The sequence below is a fragment of the Eulemur rufifrons genome, chromosome 4 (genome assembly GCF_041146395.1).
Source record: "Eulemur rufifrons isolate Redbay chromosome 4, OSU_ERuf_1, whole genome shotgun sequence".
Lineage (NCBI taxonomy): Eukaryota > Metazoa > Chordata > Mammalia > Primates > Lemuridae > Eulemur > Eulemur rufifrons.
In genome coordinates, this window is record NC_090986.1 from 65,499,526 (window position 1) to 65,514,740 (window position 15,215).

The 15,215-nt window shown below is 34.7% G+C and overlaps 1 protein-coding gene and 1 long non-coding RNA gene across 2 annotated transcripts in view; one reads left to right on the forward strand and one right to left on the reverse strand.

Annotated features, from left to right (window-relative positions):
* Positions 1–1,938, forward strand: part of LOC138382717 (uncharacterized) — a 48,077-nt gene extending 46,139 nt beyond the window's left edge. The window contains exon 6 of the long non-coding RNA XR_011233470.1: positions 1,207–1,938. This is a non-coding gene — a long non-coding RNA (uncharacterized lncRNA). The remainder of the gene's footprint in view (positions 1–1,206) is intronic.
* Positions 1,939–9,554: 7,616 nt separating this feature from the next.
* KCNRG (potassium channel regulator) lies at positions 9,555–14,451 on the reverse strand. Its single transcript, XM_069467268.1, has 2 exons — positions 13,792–14,451; positions 9,555–9,974 (listed from the first exon to the last, which is right to left on the reverse strand). Exons 1-2 carry the CDS (start codon positions 14,367–14,369, stop codon positions 9,734–9,736), a joined length of 819 nt encoding a protein of 272 aa, XP_069323369.1. The 5' UTR covers positions 14,370–14,451; the 3' UTR covers positions 9,555–9,733.
* Positions 14,452–15,215: the final 764 nt, after the last annotated feature.

Here is a 15,215-nt window from a genome sequence, read left to right on the forward strand (position 1 = left end):
ATTTATCCCTAGAATGTCCTTTCTCTCTTCTTCAACTCAATCTTATGATCTCTACCCACTACAAGGAAATTTTTCCAGTTCACTCTTCCTTCTTAGCCAAAAATACTATTTCTCTCTTTTGTGCTTCCGTACCTGACTTAGAACAATTAATACATTCTGCCTTATGGGAAGGAGCTATCTTATTCTTTATTATATATTTTGCAAGCCTAGCATAGTGTCTTAAATATAGTGGGTGCTTGATAAATGACCATTGATTGCTGAAAATTAGCAGTAATACCTTTATAATAAAATAGTATATTCTGGAAAGGCTGAATACCAGCTAGATAAATATAAAAATACACAGCTTTTTTCATGGTAATTTAGAAGTTCTCCACCTTTTACTACCTATCAGAGCTCCCCTCAGTCTATGCTTCAAGTCTTAAGTACCTTAAAATGTCTTTTTTTTTTTTAATCAAAGCCAGAAACCTGTGGTTGATGCGTATGAATAGTCAGGCTTGTGAAATTTTGATATCTTTTTCAGAGCCATTAGTGATCTAATTGCTCATTTGTAAGCTTTCCAGTGAAGTGTGAAATACTATGAACATTATTTTTTGGCCTTTGTTTGTGTATCTCTGAGGAGGTCGGAGATGGTAGTGGAATGTAAAGTCCTTACATTAAAAAATACTTTTCAAGAAACTCCATTACCATAATCACAAAAACAAGTACTAAGCATCTATAATTCTTTAACTCTAAAATTAATGCTTTTGAATGTCTGAGCTTTACTGGAGCCACCTTACTGAGTGAAATAGGCTTTCTCATAAACTTTCTTGAACAATTTTATGAGAGACCAAGTCACATCAAAACTTTCAGAAATCTAAGAGGGCAACGACAATTGTGCATCAAATATGTAGCATTTGTTCACTGCTAAGACATTTGTTTTAAGTCATATTTATAATGGGATAAAGATTTATTTTTATGTACCCATAGAGCATTTATATACAATCTATACAACATTTATATCTGTTTTCTAGAACTTGATGTATAAATTATATTTTTTGAAAAGTCTGTTGTTGCTGTTGGTTTTGTATTGGCTTTGAGGGTGGTTGACATATTCGTTATATTTACCATGTAGCCAAAAGTCAGGAATTCAACTAGCAATTAAATAATGCTTCCTATAGAGAAGCACTTTCCCTTCTATATTTATTTGCTTTATGATCTGTTTTCCAGGTATGAATTTTGTCACCACCACTGCCCTCCCCCTAAAAGATGAGAACTGATTAAACCACAAGTTCTTAGACCATGTGGAGAAGGGACTGAGACTGGAAGCAGAAAATAGATGATGCCTCTACAAAGCAGAGTGCCTGACAACAGCTCATTTTAGTAGAGGGCAATAAATGCCCCATGAGATGATCTCCTCAGCACAAAACTGTAAGTAACTTTGGAGTCTTACCAGGGGAATTGGACAGTTGTTTCTGCTGACTCAATAAAAATGTCTTCATTTTATAATTTGTGGCCTGCATGCTTGTAAATTAAGATGCACTGAGTTGTCCAGTAGTGGACTTTCTTGGTTTGTAGGTAAGAATTTAAGCTAAAACTGAATGCAACGTTCCCCAAAAAGTAACCTGAGATCTGTGCCGTATGACCTGAGGCAAGGGTTACATGAATTTGGATAACTAGTTAGAACAAAGTTATTTTGCCTATGCCTAGGAAACCAATTAGAGGACTTTAGTCTTGATAAAGCAAGGAATAGGGAGACATTATAGCCTCTTGAAACAAAATAATAGAAGTTGACTTTCTGGAAGTTAAATGTGGCAATGCTATATACAGAAATTTCTAAGAAATAGTCTGGTGGCAAGGAAACTGGGCATGTGACTACTGTAATAATTGATCTAGGGGTGAAGAGAACCTGAACAGAATAGTGGCATGAGAATGGAAGTGAAAGAATAAGATATTTCAAAGGAAAAATATGTAGAATACCATCATGGGTTGGATAGAAGGGAAGTGTAAAAATTTACACATTTTCTATACTGGAAGGCAATGGTGTTATCACTAAAAGAAAGACAATTAAGAAGCCAGTTTAAAAGAGGAAGATGTTGCATCTCATTTTTGTAATATTGCATTTAAGGTGATATTTAGGCATTCAGTTTGAAATGCCTTGATTTAAGGGCACTGGATATACAGAACTGGAATTCTATGTAAAAGTCAGGCTGGAGAGGGAAATTGGGCAGTTATTTACATAAAGCAGATAAGGGTAGAAAAGCTGACTGAAGCTCTTTATGAAGGACAGTGGATCACTTTTTAAAAATGTATATATAAACACATGTACATTTATGTAAATAAGCTATTTCATTAGGTATATAATCTTAAACATTTCCAAAATTGAATTAAAACTCTCCCTTTTTTCCCTAGTGTAGTATCTCAAGCTTGTGTCTGTAAGAAAATCCCTACACTTTTATCAGTTATTAGGGTCAGTGACTAAAATGTGTTAATACTCTTGACCCTTAGCTTTCCTTTTAATAAAACAAAGCGCTTTCCTAGTATTAAACTAAGGGAATGAAATTGAGAACTTAAAGCCCAAATAAAATCAATTAAAACTTTATAAAATTGACAAGGCTTTAGTTTCTCAAATGGAAAGGCAAGTAATTGAATTGGGGGAAGTGTGCTGGTCTCCAGTTTCAAGAAACAGTGCAGCACAAAGAGCTGGCATTCTGGCTAAAGAGCTGAAATAATAAACAGAAATTTGAAAACCAGGAAGACAAGTTTTCCAAGAGTGCAACTGTGGCATTTCAAAGGAGATTTAACAAGAAATTCCGGAAGATGGCCAAAAATAGGTTTAGATAATTGAGATTCCTTATTTGAATACTTGGTTTTGATAGAGAAACACACTTAAGAGGAAATGAAGGTTCTGTCTAAAGTCTGAAACTTTTTCTCACCCTAAATTGGGTTTGCTTCTAAAGAAAACTATTAGCCAAAAAAAAAAAGGAATTTAGCACTGCTTAAATTGTAGAAATTTAAAAGTGACCAAGGCAACGATTTTTTAAAAATTAATTACAAGCAAATATTTTGGTTTTCTAGGAGCAAAACCTTGTTTTGTAGGATTCCTATTTATAAAGTCAAAATATTTTGCACTTTACTCAGTTATTACTTGCCATGAAAAATAGCCTCCCATCATTAGACAGAAATATCATACTATCCTGCATCTTGGATTTTTAATATGTTTTATTTTGATGATATGTAAGGGAAGCTAAAATGTTAATCTGCACTTTCAAAATAGCCTTTAAAAACCTCAGTAATATGTCTTCTGGATATATCAGAATCTTTTGGACCATTTTCTTAAACCACTTGATTAATCCAAGTTCAGTGAACTTCAAGTTGGGTTATCCAGAACTGGGAACATTTCTATCAATATTTCAATCGTAGTTACATCTGACTTACGTGCCTGGTCTGCTAACTTCTGCTTTTTTCATGACTTCTAAAATATAGAGGTAAGTGAAGATTTAATATGAATTATAGTCATCTGACATTCATTCGGAACTTGTATTCTCAATGTTTTCTTAACTGCCAAGCTCTCTTGTAGCAGTACATTTTTATTAGCAAATTATGTATATTCCAATTTTGGCTGGGCTATTTTTACTGTGCTTAAACGTATAATTTTGTGTAATTTGCAATGAGTTTATATTCCTATATCCATCTACATTTTCATCTTACTTGTAGTGTAGCATTACCCAAATAAACTTCTAACAGAAAATAGCGGTATTTTCTGTAGTCTATAACTTAAATTAACTCTTTCAGACTGGATTATATAAGAGTACCCTCATTCATCTTTGAATCGACTATAAATCTTGTTTTTCCAAGTGTCTCCATTCACTGAGACTATAGCTTTCCTAATGTTTCAGTTCACTTGAGCCTGTCAGATGCCCAGCACTATGGGGGAATATAAAGAACACTATACAGCACAATACCAGTCCTCATCTTAAAACAATTCATGGAACCTCAGACATTGTGGTACAAAAAGGGTAGGACAAACCTCTCCTATTTGTCTATTTGGGAAATGAAAGAAATTCACATTTTTTTCCAGAAGTGTTGTAAAATGATGAAAATTACATGAAATAGAAACAGTTGGTATTTGGTATGTTTTGCCCAATTAATATGGTAAAAAGTCATTAAAACAAATGACTTTAGTTTTAGTGATTTCTGAATTTGAGGTGTTGGTGTGAAATCTGAAGGTGCAGAAGACTGCCTGCCTAAAAGCCCTGTATGGTTAGATAAGTCTTGGGCACGTTTTAGTTTGGGGAGCAAGGTCCTATTTATTTTGCTGCATGTTTAGTTCCTTTTTTATTCTGTGCTATGCTTAATTTTCATTTCCTATTTTCACCCATGTAGGATTTTAGCTTTTTATCCATGAAAACACTTTTGTGGTTGGATCTATCTCATAGTTTAGATAAATATTAAGGCATTTTAGATGATGAGTTTTTTGATGAAGTTTGTACATAACTTTTCATCTCTAATAGGCCCAATAAAAGGCCTAATAATTCTTGAAGTGTAGTTCTGGTGGGTATTTGTGTTTTTTATTAGGTTGTTGATATTCCAGAATTTTAAGTATTTTTAGTAATATATTTTCATCTCTTCTCTTTATTTCTTGAACATCTTGTTCAAAAGAGTAAGTTTTTTAACATTGCTCTCCCCTATGGGTTCTTTGGCTGCAGGAAGGTAATAAAATTTCCTAAATTTCTTTTTGAAAATTTCTTCTTAGTGGCTTTGACATTGCTAAACTTTCCGCTTTAGAGTCAACTTCCCTAGCACAGATGAAAAATAGCAATAGAATATAGGAGGTTTAGAGTGCTCTTAGCAAATCTTTTTTTGATAAGAGCAAAACCCCAGCACATGTCTGGTGATATATCACTCTAGTGATAGGATAGTGATATGACCATTCCTATTATTTGATAGAGTATCATAAGTACAAAAGCTTATAAAGCAAAGCTCAAGTTTGTCAGTTGTAAATGGTATACAAGACAAATTTGAAACAGATTATGGTTCCCTAAACCATATATTTCTCAAACTGCTTTCTCATGTCATTTTATACTACTTCAGGCTCCTGATTTCAAATACATTTTAAAAGTAGCCCAAATTAATTGACTCTACCATAACCTTAGAACTCTTTGTAATTATTATTTATATATTAAATCCAAGAGTAAAATTGAACACTAGAGTTCTTTTTAGAAAATCTTTGTAGGGAAAACTTCCAGTTATTTGTAAGGTAAATTATGAGATGCAAGAATCATAAGCTAGGCCAGGCACAGTGGCTCACGCCTGTAATCCTAGCACTCTGGGAGGCCGAGGCAGGAGGATCGCTCAAGGTCAGGAGTTGGAGACCAGCCTGAGCAAGAGCGAGACCCCATCTCTACTAAAAATAGAAAGAAATTATAAGGACAACTAAAAATATATATAGAAAAAATTAGCCGGGCATGGTTGCACATGCCTGTAGTCCCAGCTACTCGGGAGGCTGGAGCAGTAGGATGGCTTAAGCCCAGGAGTTTGAGGTTGCTGTGAGCTAGGCTGACACCATGGCACTCTAGCCTGGGCAACAGAGTAAGACTCTGTCTCAAAAAAAAAAAAAAATACTAAAAAAAAAAAATCATAAGCTAAAATCTTTGGTGCCTTATCAGAAATGAAACTGTGAATGATGGATAGAAACTGAAACAACCATAACAGAAGTGGGAGAATAGGGGAGGCCCAATTGTTTATTATTGATATATAATATTTCTACATATTAATGGGGTACATGTGATTTTTTTTACATACATATAGAGTACATAATGATCAAGTCAGGGTATTTAGGATATCCATCACCTCAGTCAACTATTGATGGTACCATTAGGCTGACAAGCCTTAACGTGCCACTGTGATGATTCATAGCTGTGTATATTCAATAGATTGATATAGGTATATATAATTTATTAGAACAAGATTTTCAGTGTGGTTGGCCAAGACAAGCTTCTGCCATTATTTTCTTATAATTTAAAATAATATTGACAAATTAATTTAGTCAAGAAGGTAAAGAGTTAAGTTGTGCCCTTATGAAAATGTTGAAGTCTTTTTGTTTTCTCCTAAAGCTGGCAAGAGATTTTAATTTGCCTATGATGCATCTAACCTACCCCCATTTACTTCAGACTACATTTGCCTGCCTCCTTTTCTAAAACAACACTTAATTCTTTTCGCATGTTTTAATATCCCAGTTACAGTGTCCTACTCTATTTTGGAGTGAACACAAGAGGTTTACTGAGATGATACTGACAGATATGTCTCCAGATGAGATAATCGCTGAAATATTTACTAAAATAAGAAACTCAACCCACTCTGAAAGTAACCTTTCCCTAAAGAATAATATATTTTCTTAAGTTGTAGTAATCTATCCCCTAAAAACCTACATATTGTGAACTCATGACTTTTGAGAAACTATTTGAAGGCTTAAGTTATTTTAATTTATGTTATGAAATGTATTTGTGGTAAGCTCTAAAAGGGCAGGAATTTTTTTATTCTTTGTTCTAAGAATCTCCAGTATTAAGACTAAAATTTGGCACATAGATGTCAAAATATTTGTTGAATGAATGTATGTTATGTGTACTATGTTCCCATAGGTAATATATTTCTATTAGTTCATTACAAAGAACATCTTATTTCTAATCTCAAAATTATTTCCTACAAATGTGAATGACTGAGAACACATTAATAGCAGTTTAAACATTTCCTGTCTTATTCTTCCCCAAACTGTAATTACAATATTTTTTGCTTCAGTGTTTTTTAAAGTTATCAATTTTAATTAGCAAAGCACTATACAGAATTAAGCAGTGTTACATGTACACCATGCCAATTATACCCAAACAGTTAAATCATATACATGCCAAAAATTTAAAATAGAAATACTATGCTCTAGAGTATACTGCTAGCAAGGAAACCAGACCAGACACATCATCACAAAACCTTTACGCTAAAATAACTATGTTGTTGGCTGGGAGAGGTGGCTCATGCTTGTAATCCTAGCACTCTGGGAGGCCAACGTGGGAGGATCACTTGAGGTCAGGAGTTCAAGACCAGCCTGACCATGAGCAAGACCCCATGTCTACTAAAAACAGAAAAATTAGCTGGGCTCAGTGGCATGCACCTGTAGTCCCAGCTACTGGGGAGGCTGAGGCAGGAGGATGACTTGAGCTCAGGACTTTGAGATTGCAATGAGCTATAGTGACGCCACTGTACTTTATCCAGGACAACAGAGTGAGACTCTGTTTAAAAACAAACAAAACAAACAAACAAACAAACAAAAAACCCTATGTTGGCTTTTCTGCAGAAAATAGAGGATGAGTGGTGCCAAAAACAAAACAAAAAACCTACAGCATTTTTTCTTACTTGGACCATGATTTTCAGTTGCTAACCTTAACATTACTGATCTTGAAGTATTCTGCACTTTTCAGTTATATATAACCTTTTGAGGTATTCTTAGAAAACAATGTTTTAATCTTACCCACAAGCTAGTACACAAATTTATAAGTAACTACTAGAAATTTCAACTTCTTTACTTCCTGTGAAAGTGGTAGGAAGGGTGGTAGAGTAAAATTTGTGTCAGAGAAAATATGAGAGAAAATAAGCCACACTATGCCATAATAGTGTCCCCAACACACATACACACACATGCAATCTTTCATATATGGCTTCTTCCTTTTTTTTTTTTTAATTAGATAATACATCCACATGGTCTGATGAAAAGTAAGTCTTCCTACCACACCTAAACCCCTTACCCAGTTCCCTCTCCACAGGTAACCTGTATCTTTGCTGAAAATTCTATGCATTTATAAGAAAATGTGCATATATATTTTTCCATAAATGGAAATTGTATATATATTTTCCACTTTATACATTGTTCTGTACGTTTTACTCCCTCCCCCTTGTAACATATCTTGACAATCCTTCAAGTTACCTGTTCAGTATTGAACTTTGAGTTTATTTCTAATCTTTTGCTGTTATGATGATGCATTTTCTCACTTGAACATAAGCTCCTTGAGAATAAATATTTTTGTCTTACTCATTCTTTAATCCTGAAACTTTAGTATACTGTCCAACAGATGTTTAACAGATGTGTTTTATTGAATTAATTGTACTTTAAAAAATGGTGCTCAACTGCTTCTACTCAACAACTTTTAACCCTACTATGTGCAAAATCTTGATGCTCTTTGACTTAGTGATTGCTCATCTAGGTGTTTGTCCTACTGTGTAAAATGACAGATATATAACACCTACAAGAGGAACCACTAGGTCAAGGTATGTATGTAGTTTAAATGTTGGCAGAGGTTATTCCAAAGCTTTTCACCAGATTTAGGTACCGATTAGTAACAGAGGTACTATTGCTCTCACCAAGTGTTTAGGACAGTACTTTATACATAATAGCATTAAAAACTATTGAGTAAGATCAAGGAGTTAACATTCAATTGAGAAAAAAAAGTCTTATGATGGTATATAAATCTATATAGGAAAAATGCCTAGGAATTAATATGTCTAGGAAAGGAAGAAAGCAGTGCCTTACAGAATAGGAGCATTTAAAAGTGGGCTATCCATCATTTTCATCATCAGTATCACCATCATCATCACTAACAGTTACTGAGTGCCTACCATGTGCCAGGCAATGCATGGACTACTTTATCTCCTTTAATCCTCACATATCCTATGAAAAGGTATCTTTATTACCACCATTTGTTAGATGAAGAAGTTGAAGCACAGAGAGGTTAAATGACTTGCCCAAGTCATATAGCTAATACATGACTTAGCTGGGATTAGAAATAAGCAGTCTGATTATAGAGCCCATTTTTGGAAGCTGCATAAGTGTTCATGAAAAAAGAAAGGGAAAGATGTATTGAAGGTAGAAGGAACAGGTGCAAACCAAGTGCACAGAATTGTTTAAAGTTTAATTTAATTGTTTAAAGTTTAGTGTGGCTTAACACATTGACTGCCACACTAGAAAAAAAAATTTTTCCCTGGGGCCACGGTGTTTTATTAAAACAAAATGATCCTTTTTTATTTGTTATTTTTTATTGTTTTCTGTGCATGAGTTATATGCAACCTAATCCACGTTTTAGAATTAAATTATCAGGGCCGGGCGCGGTGGCTCACGCCTGTAATCCTAGCACTCTGGGAGGCCGAGGTGGGCGGATCCTTTGAGCTCAGGAGTTCGAGACCAGCCTGAGCAAGAGCGAGACCCCACCTCTACTAAAAATAGAAAGAAATTATATGGACAGCTAAAAATATATATAGAAAAAATTAGCCGGGCATGGTGGCGCATGCCTGTAGTCCCAGCTACTCGGGAGGCTGAGACAGGAGGATCCCTTGAGCTCAGGAGTTTGAGGTTGCTGTGAGCTAGGCTGACGCCACGGCACTCACTCTAGCCTGGGCAACAGAGTGAGACTCTGTCTCAAAAAAAAAAAAAAAAAAAGAATTAAATTATCAATATTAATTGTAACAATAAGAACATCAACAAGTAAGATTTTCATGAACCAACTGCAGGGTTTTATTTCACAAGGCCCCAGGCTCAAAACTAGCCTGAGTTAAATACAGCTCACATGGCAGTCAATGTGTTAAGCACTGTTGTTGCCCAGAGGTGACATGGTAGGAGATAAAATCATAAAGTTAGGCTAACTAACATGTATGCCCTAAGTATGGAATTTCCAAACAAGAAAATGGCAATTTCCCTGAAAGAGAACAGACAACTTCATTTCATTTTCTGAGATTGCTCTGGCAGGATGGTAGTCTCTGGTTGCAGTGTTTTGTTCATGGTGAGTGCTTCAGGGCTTTTTATCCTTTCAAAGCTATAGCATTCAGTTTTTTCTTCAGAGGATACTGTTCTGGTGCTGACCAGATGAAAGCCTTCTTTTAATAAAGTGTCAATCAGTAAGCCGAGGACATTTGTTCCATTAGCCAATTTTCGGTTATCAGGTTTTATAGAAACATACCTGAGACACACAAAAAGAAGTTTAATTATAAAGCATCCCATTAATAGCTGGCAAAACTACACACATAAATTTGACTTATAACCTCAAAGGCATCATACCATTTTCAGGATTTTTTTTTTTGAAACTTCATTTATAAATCCAAATCAGTAATTTTGGATACTGAAAATAGAGACCTTGCTGTGATTTCCAAAGTCATTTTGATTCTACATTTAGAAATATATCCAACGTTGATGAATTTCATTGAGAAATTATTTTCTGGAGCAAACAATTTGATCAAAATTAAATTGTCTTAATTTTCATATAGTATAATTTATTTGTTTTGAATTTACTACTTTTACTCAATTGATTAATTCATTTAATGAATTGTTTTCATGAACACTATACATTTAGAATTTTCCCCCAATCTAATTTTACCAACTATTAGCAACTGACATTATGAATTTTCTTTTGTGACTTATTCCTATCAAATACATTTTTTAGGTGAAATTTTAAAGACATAAAATGTCAAGATTTTATTGTCATCTTTTACTCTATACCTGTCCATTTTCAGAAGAGTAAAACTTGGTCAAAAAGCCTCTGGAATGGAAAAAGCAATTATCTTCTATTCCCTGGGCAACTCTACAGAGTTGTCTATTGTGGAAGTTTAAATATAATACTTTCCTCACATTAAGATGAAAAATTTTTGTGCTGTTTAAAACACAAATACTTAATTTAAAAAAGGGGAAACCATTTGGCACTATATATACACATAATTCAAGAAAAATATATCTGAACTTTTCAGATTGGCTACATGTTGGTTTTAATAATTTCAACATAACATGTCTGCATAGATATAACTATATTACTCCTTCCTTATTTGCCATCAAGGATGTTTTTAGCTCCTCATGTCCTCCCACCATTTATAAGATGTGAAGAAAAGGCTAACTTAGATTAGTTCCAGTCAGAAACCTAAACTGTCTGTAGTTTTATGGGATAAAAAGATGCTTGGAGACAACCCTAACCTCCTTTTAATGATCATGACTGAAATAGAGTGGTTATTGTTGCTCACATTTAGAAACTCACTCCAGGCAAAGAAAACTATTGAATAGTAAAATCTAAGAAGTATCAAACTACAAAGCACATCTAAAAAAACGTTTATTACGTTACAGCAGATTTTTAACATTAGTAAATCATTCCATTTGCCCCCAAATCCCAGATCTTGATTGTATAGCCTAGAAACATTTGTCAAAGAGAAAAAAAATTACACATTTCATAAAAGAATTAAGATACAAATTGTACATATGTACAGGTAGTACATGGTAACAAAGTAGAATGCACTTACAAGAAATCACTGAGCTAATTAAAGTACTTGCTTCCATGAGGCTAAATTGAAAAATAAAAGATTTCAAGGCACAAGAAACAGATGGAATAAAAGAAACCAATGGGAAACAGAAAATCTAAACTCATTTAAAAAATTTAAAGGCAGCTACACTTTTCCATTTGAGCCAGTTTAAAAAGAAGTCAGATAGAATAACAAAGAGATTCTAAAATTCTGTGACCATAACTTGAGCTTGATAACGTGGTATCACATGAATGGCCATCTGAAGGATGCAAGCCAAGTATTTCTAGTATTATGAGAGATAACATCTGAGCAACCTGCTAGGTTAACAAAATTTTAGAGTGGTAAAACATACTGATGGAATATACTGAATAAGCTGAATGATACACCAGACTATTAGGAGTCATTCAGGCTTACTTCTCCACTTTCCACCTTCCAAAAACATCTGAATAAACAGATTCAGATCAGGGAGCGTGCAAAAAATAAAAATGATTGCTAACTGGGCAGTTATATACTCAAGGTGGGCCACTTAAGGCCGCAGTTTTCATCCCAGTCACCAGAGATCCCCATAATGTCACTTTATTCAGATTATCTATCTCTACTTTGAAATTGGCACTATATAAAAAATCACATTTATGGGATGGAAAAAATTCTGAACTTCAAACAACTGAAAAGAATACCATTTGGTGACGCAAAAAACAATTTTTAAAAATAGTTCTGATTTTGGAATTATCTATTGTGGAAGTTTAAATATAATACTTTCCTCACATTAAGATGAAAGAAGATTTTTGTGCTGTTTAAAACACAGATACTTAATTTAAAAAGGGGGAAACCATTTGGAGCTATATATACAGAGGAATATACCAATTTTAGTTTCTAATCCTTTTTTTCAAAATTACAATTACTTTCTCCAACTGCATGGTTTTTAAGAAGTATTAAGTAGGTCAGGCATGGTGGCTTTTTCCTGTAATCCTAGCATCTGGAAGGCCAAGGCATGAGGATTGCTTGAGCTCAGGAGTTTGAGACCATCCGAGCAACAGCAAGACCCTGTCTCTATTACAAATGGAAAAATTAGCCGGGTGTTGTAGCGCATGCCTGTAGTCCCAGCTACTAAGGAGGCTGAGGAAAGAGGATCCCTTGAGCCCAGGAGTTTGAGGTGACAGTGAGCTATGATGATGCCACAGTGACAGACTGAGACTCCGTTTCAAAAAAAAAAAAAAATAGTATTTCCAGGACATCTTTGTAACAAGTATGTTTCTTCTTAAAATCAACACCATTTTTCCTTGAGTTTCTAACTTTTTGAAAAGTGATCCCCAAAGAGGTCATAATTAATCAAATTTTAAAAACAAAAAAATTGATCATTTCCTTCTATTTAAGCATTCCACCAATAAAAATAAAGTTGTGCCCTGAGGTATCTTAAAACAGTTTGAGATAAAAATAAGGTCTTAGGTTTTCTTCATAATCACCCTATTAATTTGGCTCTTTTCCCAAAATGACATTTCAACCTCTTTGGAAGCACAGGAAATTATAAAGTATAAAAAGTTAAGAATTGTCATACTCAGTTATACTGCCCAGTGATCTCCAGTTGGTAAGCAAGACCAAGGGGAGTGTTGTGAGAGCAGCAGATGCTGGTATCCTTCCTGATGGTTACTGCTTAAGTTGAAGTATCCTAAAGTTTGTCTACCCTAACCAAAAAGTATATTTTATTTTAAATGCTATCAATAAAGAACACATGCAGGCTTTTTTTTTCCTTCCTAAAAATTAAAGCCAGCTTTCACAGTTGGTAAAATAATGGTAGGACAGCATTAAGACATTTCTAAAGGGGAAAAAAATGTCTGTGACAGCAGAGTGGAAATCAGCCTTAGGGTCCAGCCAAGAACAATAGAGGGAGAAAGTGAATAATTGATTCAGGAGCAACTGTCCTTAACATTCTGACAGCCTACTCCAATATTTTGAATTGTGTAAGAGCCAAGGATGTACCAAATTTGCCATGAGGTATATCTGCCTTTAAAAGTGTTTAAAAATAAAGTCGGATGAAGAAAAATCAGTAGTCAAATCATAAGGACTGAAAGAACAAATACACATAATGTGTAAGGAAATCAGGAGAAACTACTGAGCAAGCCTTTACTATATTCAAGTCACTAAAAGAATTTCTTGAAAAAATAATGCAATTCTTTTCTAAGTCAAATTTATTAGCAAAGGAATGTAATCTATAAAATTATTTCTTCCTATAATTTGAACAACCATTGTCCTAGTTTTCCCTAGACATTCTTGGTTTATTCCTATTGGTCCACATAATAACAATATCCTCCTTCACTCTGAAAGGTATCTCAGTTTGGAAAATATTTGGTCATTCTACCCAACTCCACTGGTTACCCCAAAACATAATTTTGAGTAATCATTTTTTCCAAGAAAAGTTTTAGGCATGAGGAACTTTCAATTTTGAGGGAAAACTTCAGGAACTGGCATAGAAGAGAGATACTTCAAAGTACAAAATACCTGACTGCAGTTTGATTATCAGTAGTCCTATCAGAGCCGCACTGGAAAACCAGGTCATGGTAAGAAGGTCTTTGTGGAGGCAGTGGAAGTAAAGTCATCTGAGGAGGGAAAGAGTTACTACTCCAGGTTGGTGCTGAAGGTTGCTCTACAAACACTGTAATCCTCCCAGTTAGCATCTCAATTGTTTTGCTGCAAGAGCCAAACACCCTGAAAAAAGCTTGAGTGTTCCGGCTTAGGAAATGTACCTCCACAAGAGCAGGTCTTGGCTGTAGCAGGTGTTGGTTTAAGAGATCAACCAGAGAATCAAGTTCATAAAAAAGAGCTTCTCTCTGAAGCCTCAGATAGTCTGAAAAGTTAGTGGGTAATAAAAGCTGGTGAGTTCTCAAAAAATCTAAGATGAAACTAAATAAAACACCATCTCTGTCCACAAAAATATGGCCACCAACCATCTTGAATTCTTGGTCTCTGCCATCTAACATTCGTGCCAACCGAGAGGCAGGAAACTGCTTCATGGTAGAAAACCTTGTTGTAAATATCTTCCCTCCCACGTTCAAAGTGATCAGTTCTTCACCACTCATTCTTCCCTAGCTTCAAACTATCACCCACAAACTTACAAAGAACTTGTAAATCAACCTATAACCATAAATGTTGCTAGTTATATATGATCAAACAATGTAGAGGAGGGAAGAATAACAAAAACCAGAGACTTAGATTCCCAGTGACTATAAAGCAAATAGTGTATCCATAGCTGTGTTTGCAAATTTGAGTTGCTTGGGAACCTGCAGTATACAAAATGTAAAAGCAACAGATGAGGAACTGAATAAAGGAAAACTGCCAGTATATCTGAGGATAGACAGCAAATAGATCCCTTTTCTGTATTCCATAAAAAAATTTCTCCATGAAAACCTGATGTAAATCTATATTTAAAAAAAAAAAAATTACTGGGAGCAGAAAAGCACTCCCCCTCCCCAGACTTCTTATCTACCACGAGCTGTCATGGCAGAAGTAAGATATACAGATATACATTGTCTTAATTTCTTATGATCCTCTTAGCAAGTCAGTGGCCAAATCATGAATTATGTGTTAAAAATGAGGCAGCCATTACCTCACCTAGCAAGCCTTATTTTATTTGACTGTTCTCATAGCTAGAAGGTAATGATTTCTTCTGTAAATTTAGTTGCCACCTTTTTTCCTGTCCCCACTTTGATTACCTCTTCTCAACCAAACTGAAGGACTGGAACAAAAACACTATTCTCTGAAAGTCTACTTCACTTAATGGACTTTCAAAGGAATGTCCGATTCCCTGATACAAATAAGGCAGAGTAGAGAGCAACTGTAAGATAAGGTTTTCATCGGAATTCTAAACAAGGTGGGAAAATTAAGTATTTTTATTCTGTGATAGGGTGTCTTTATCTCACATGAGC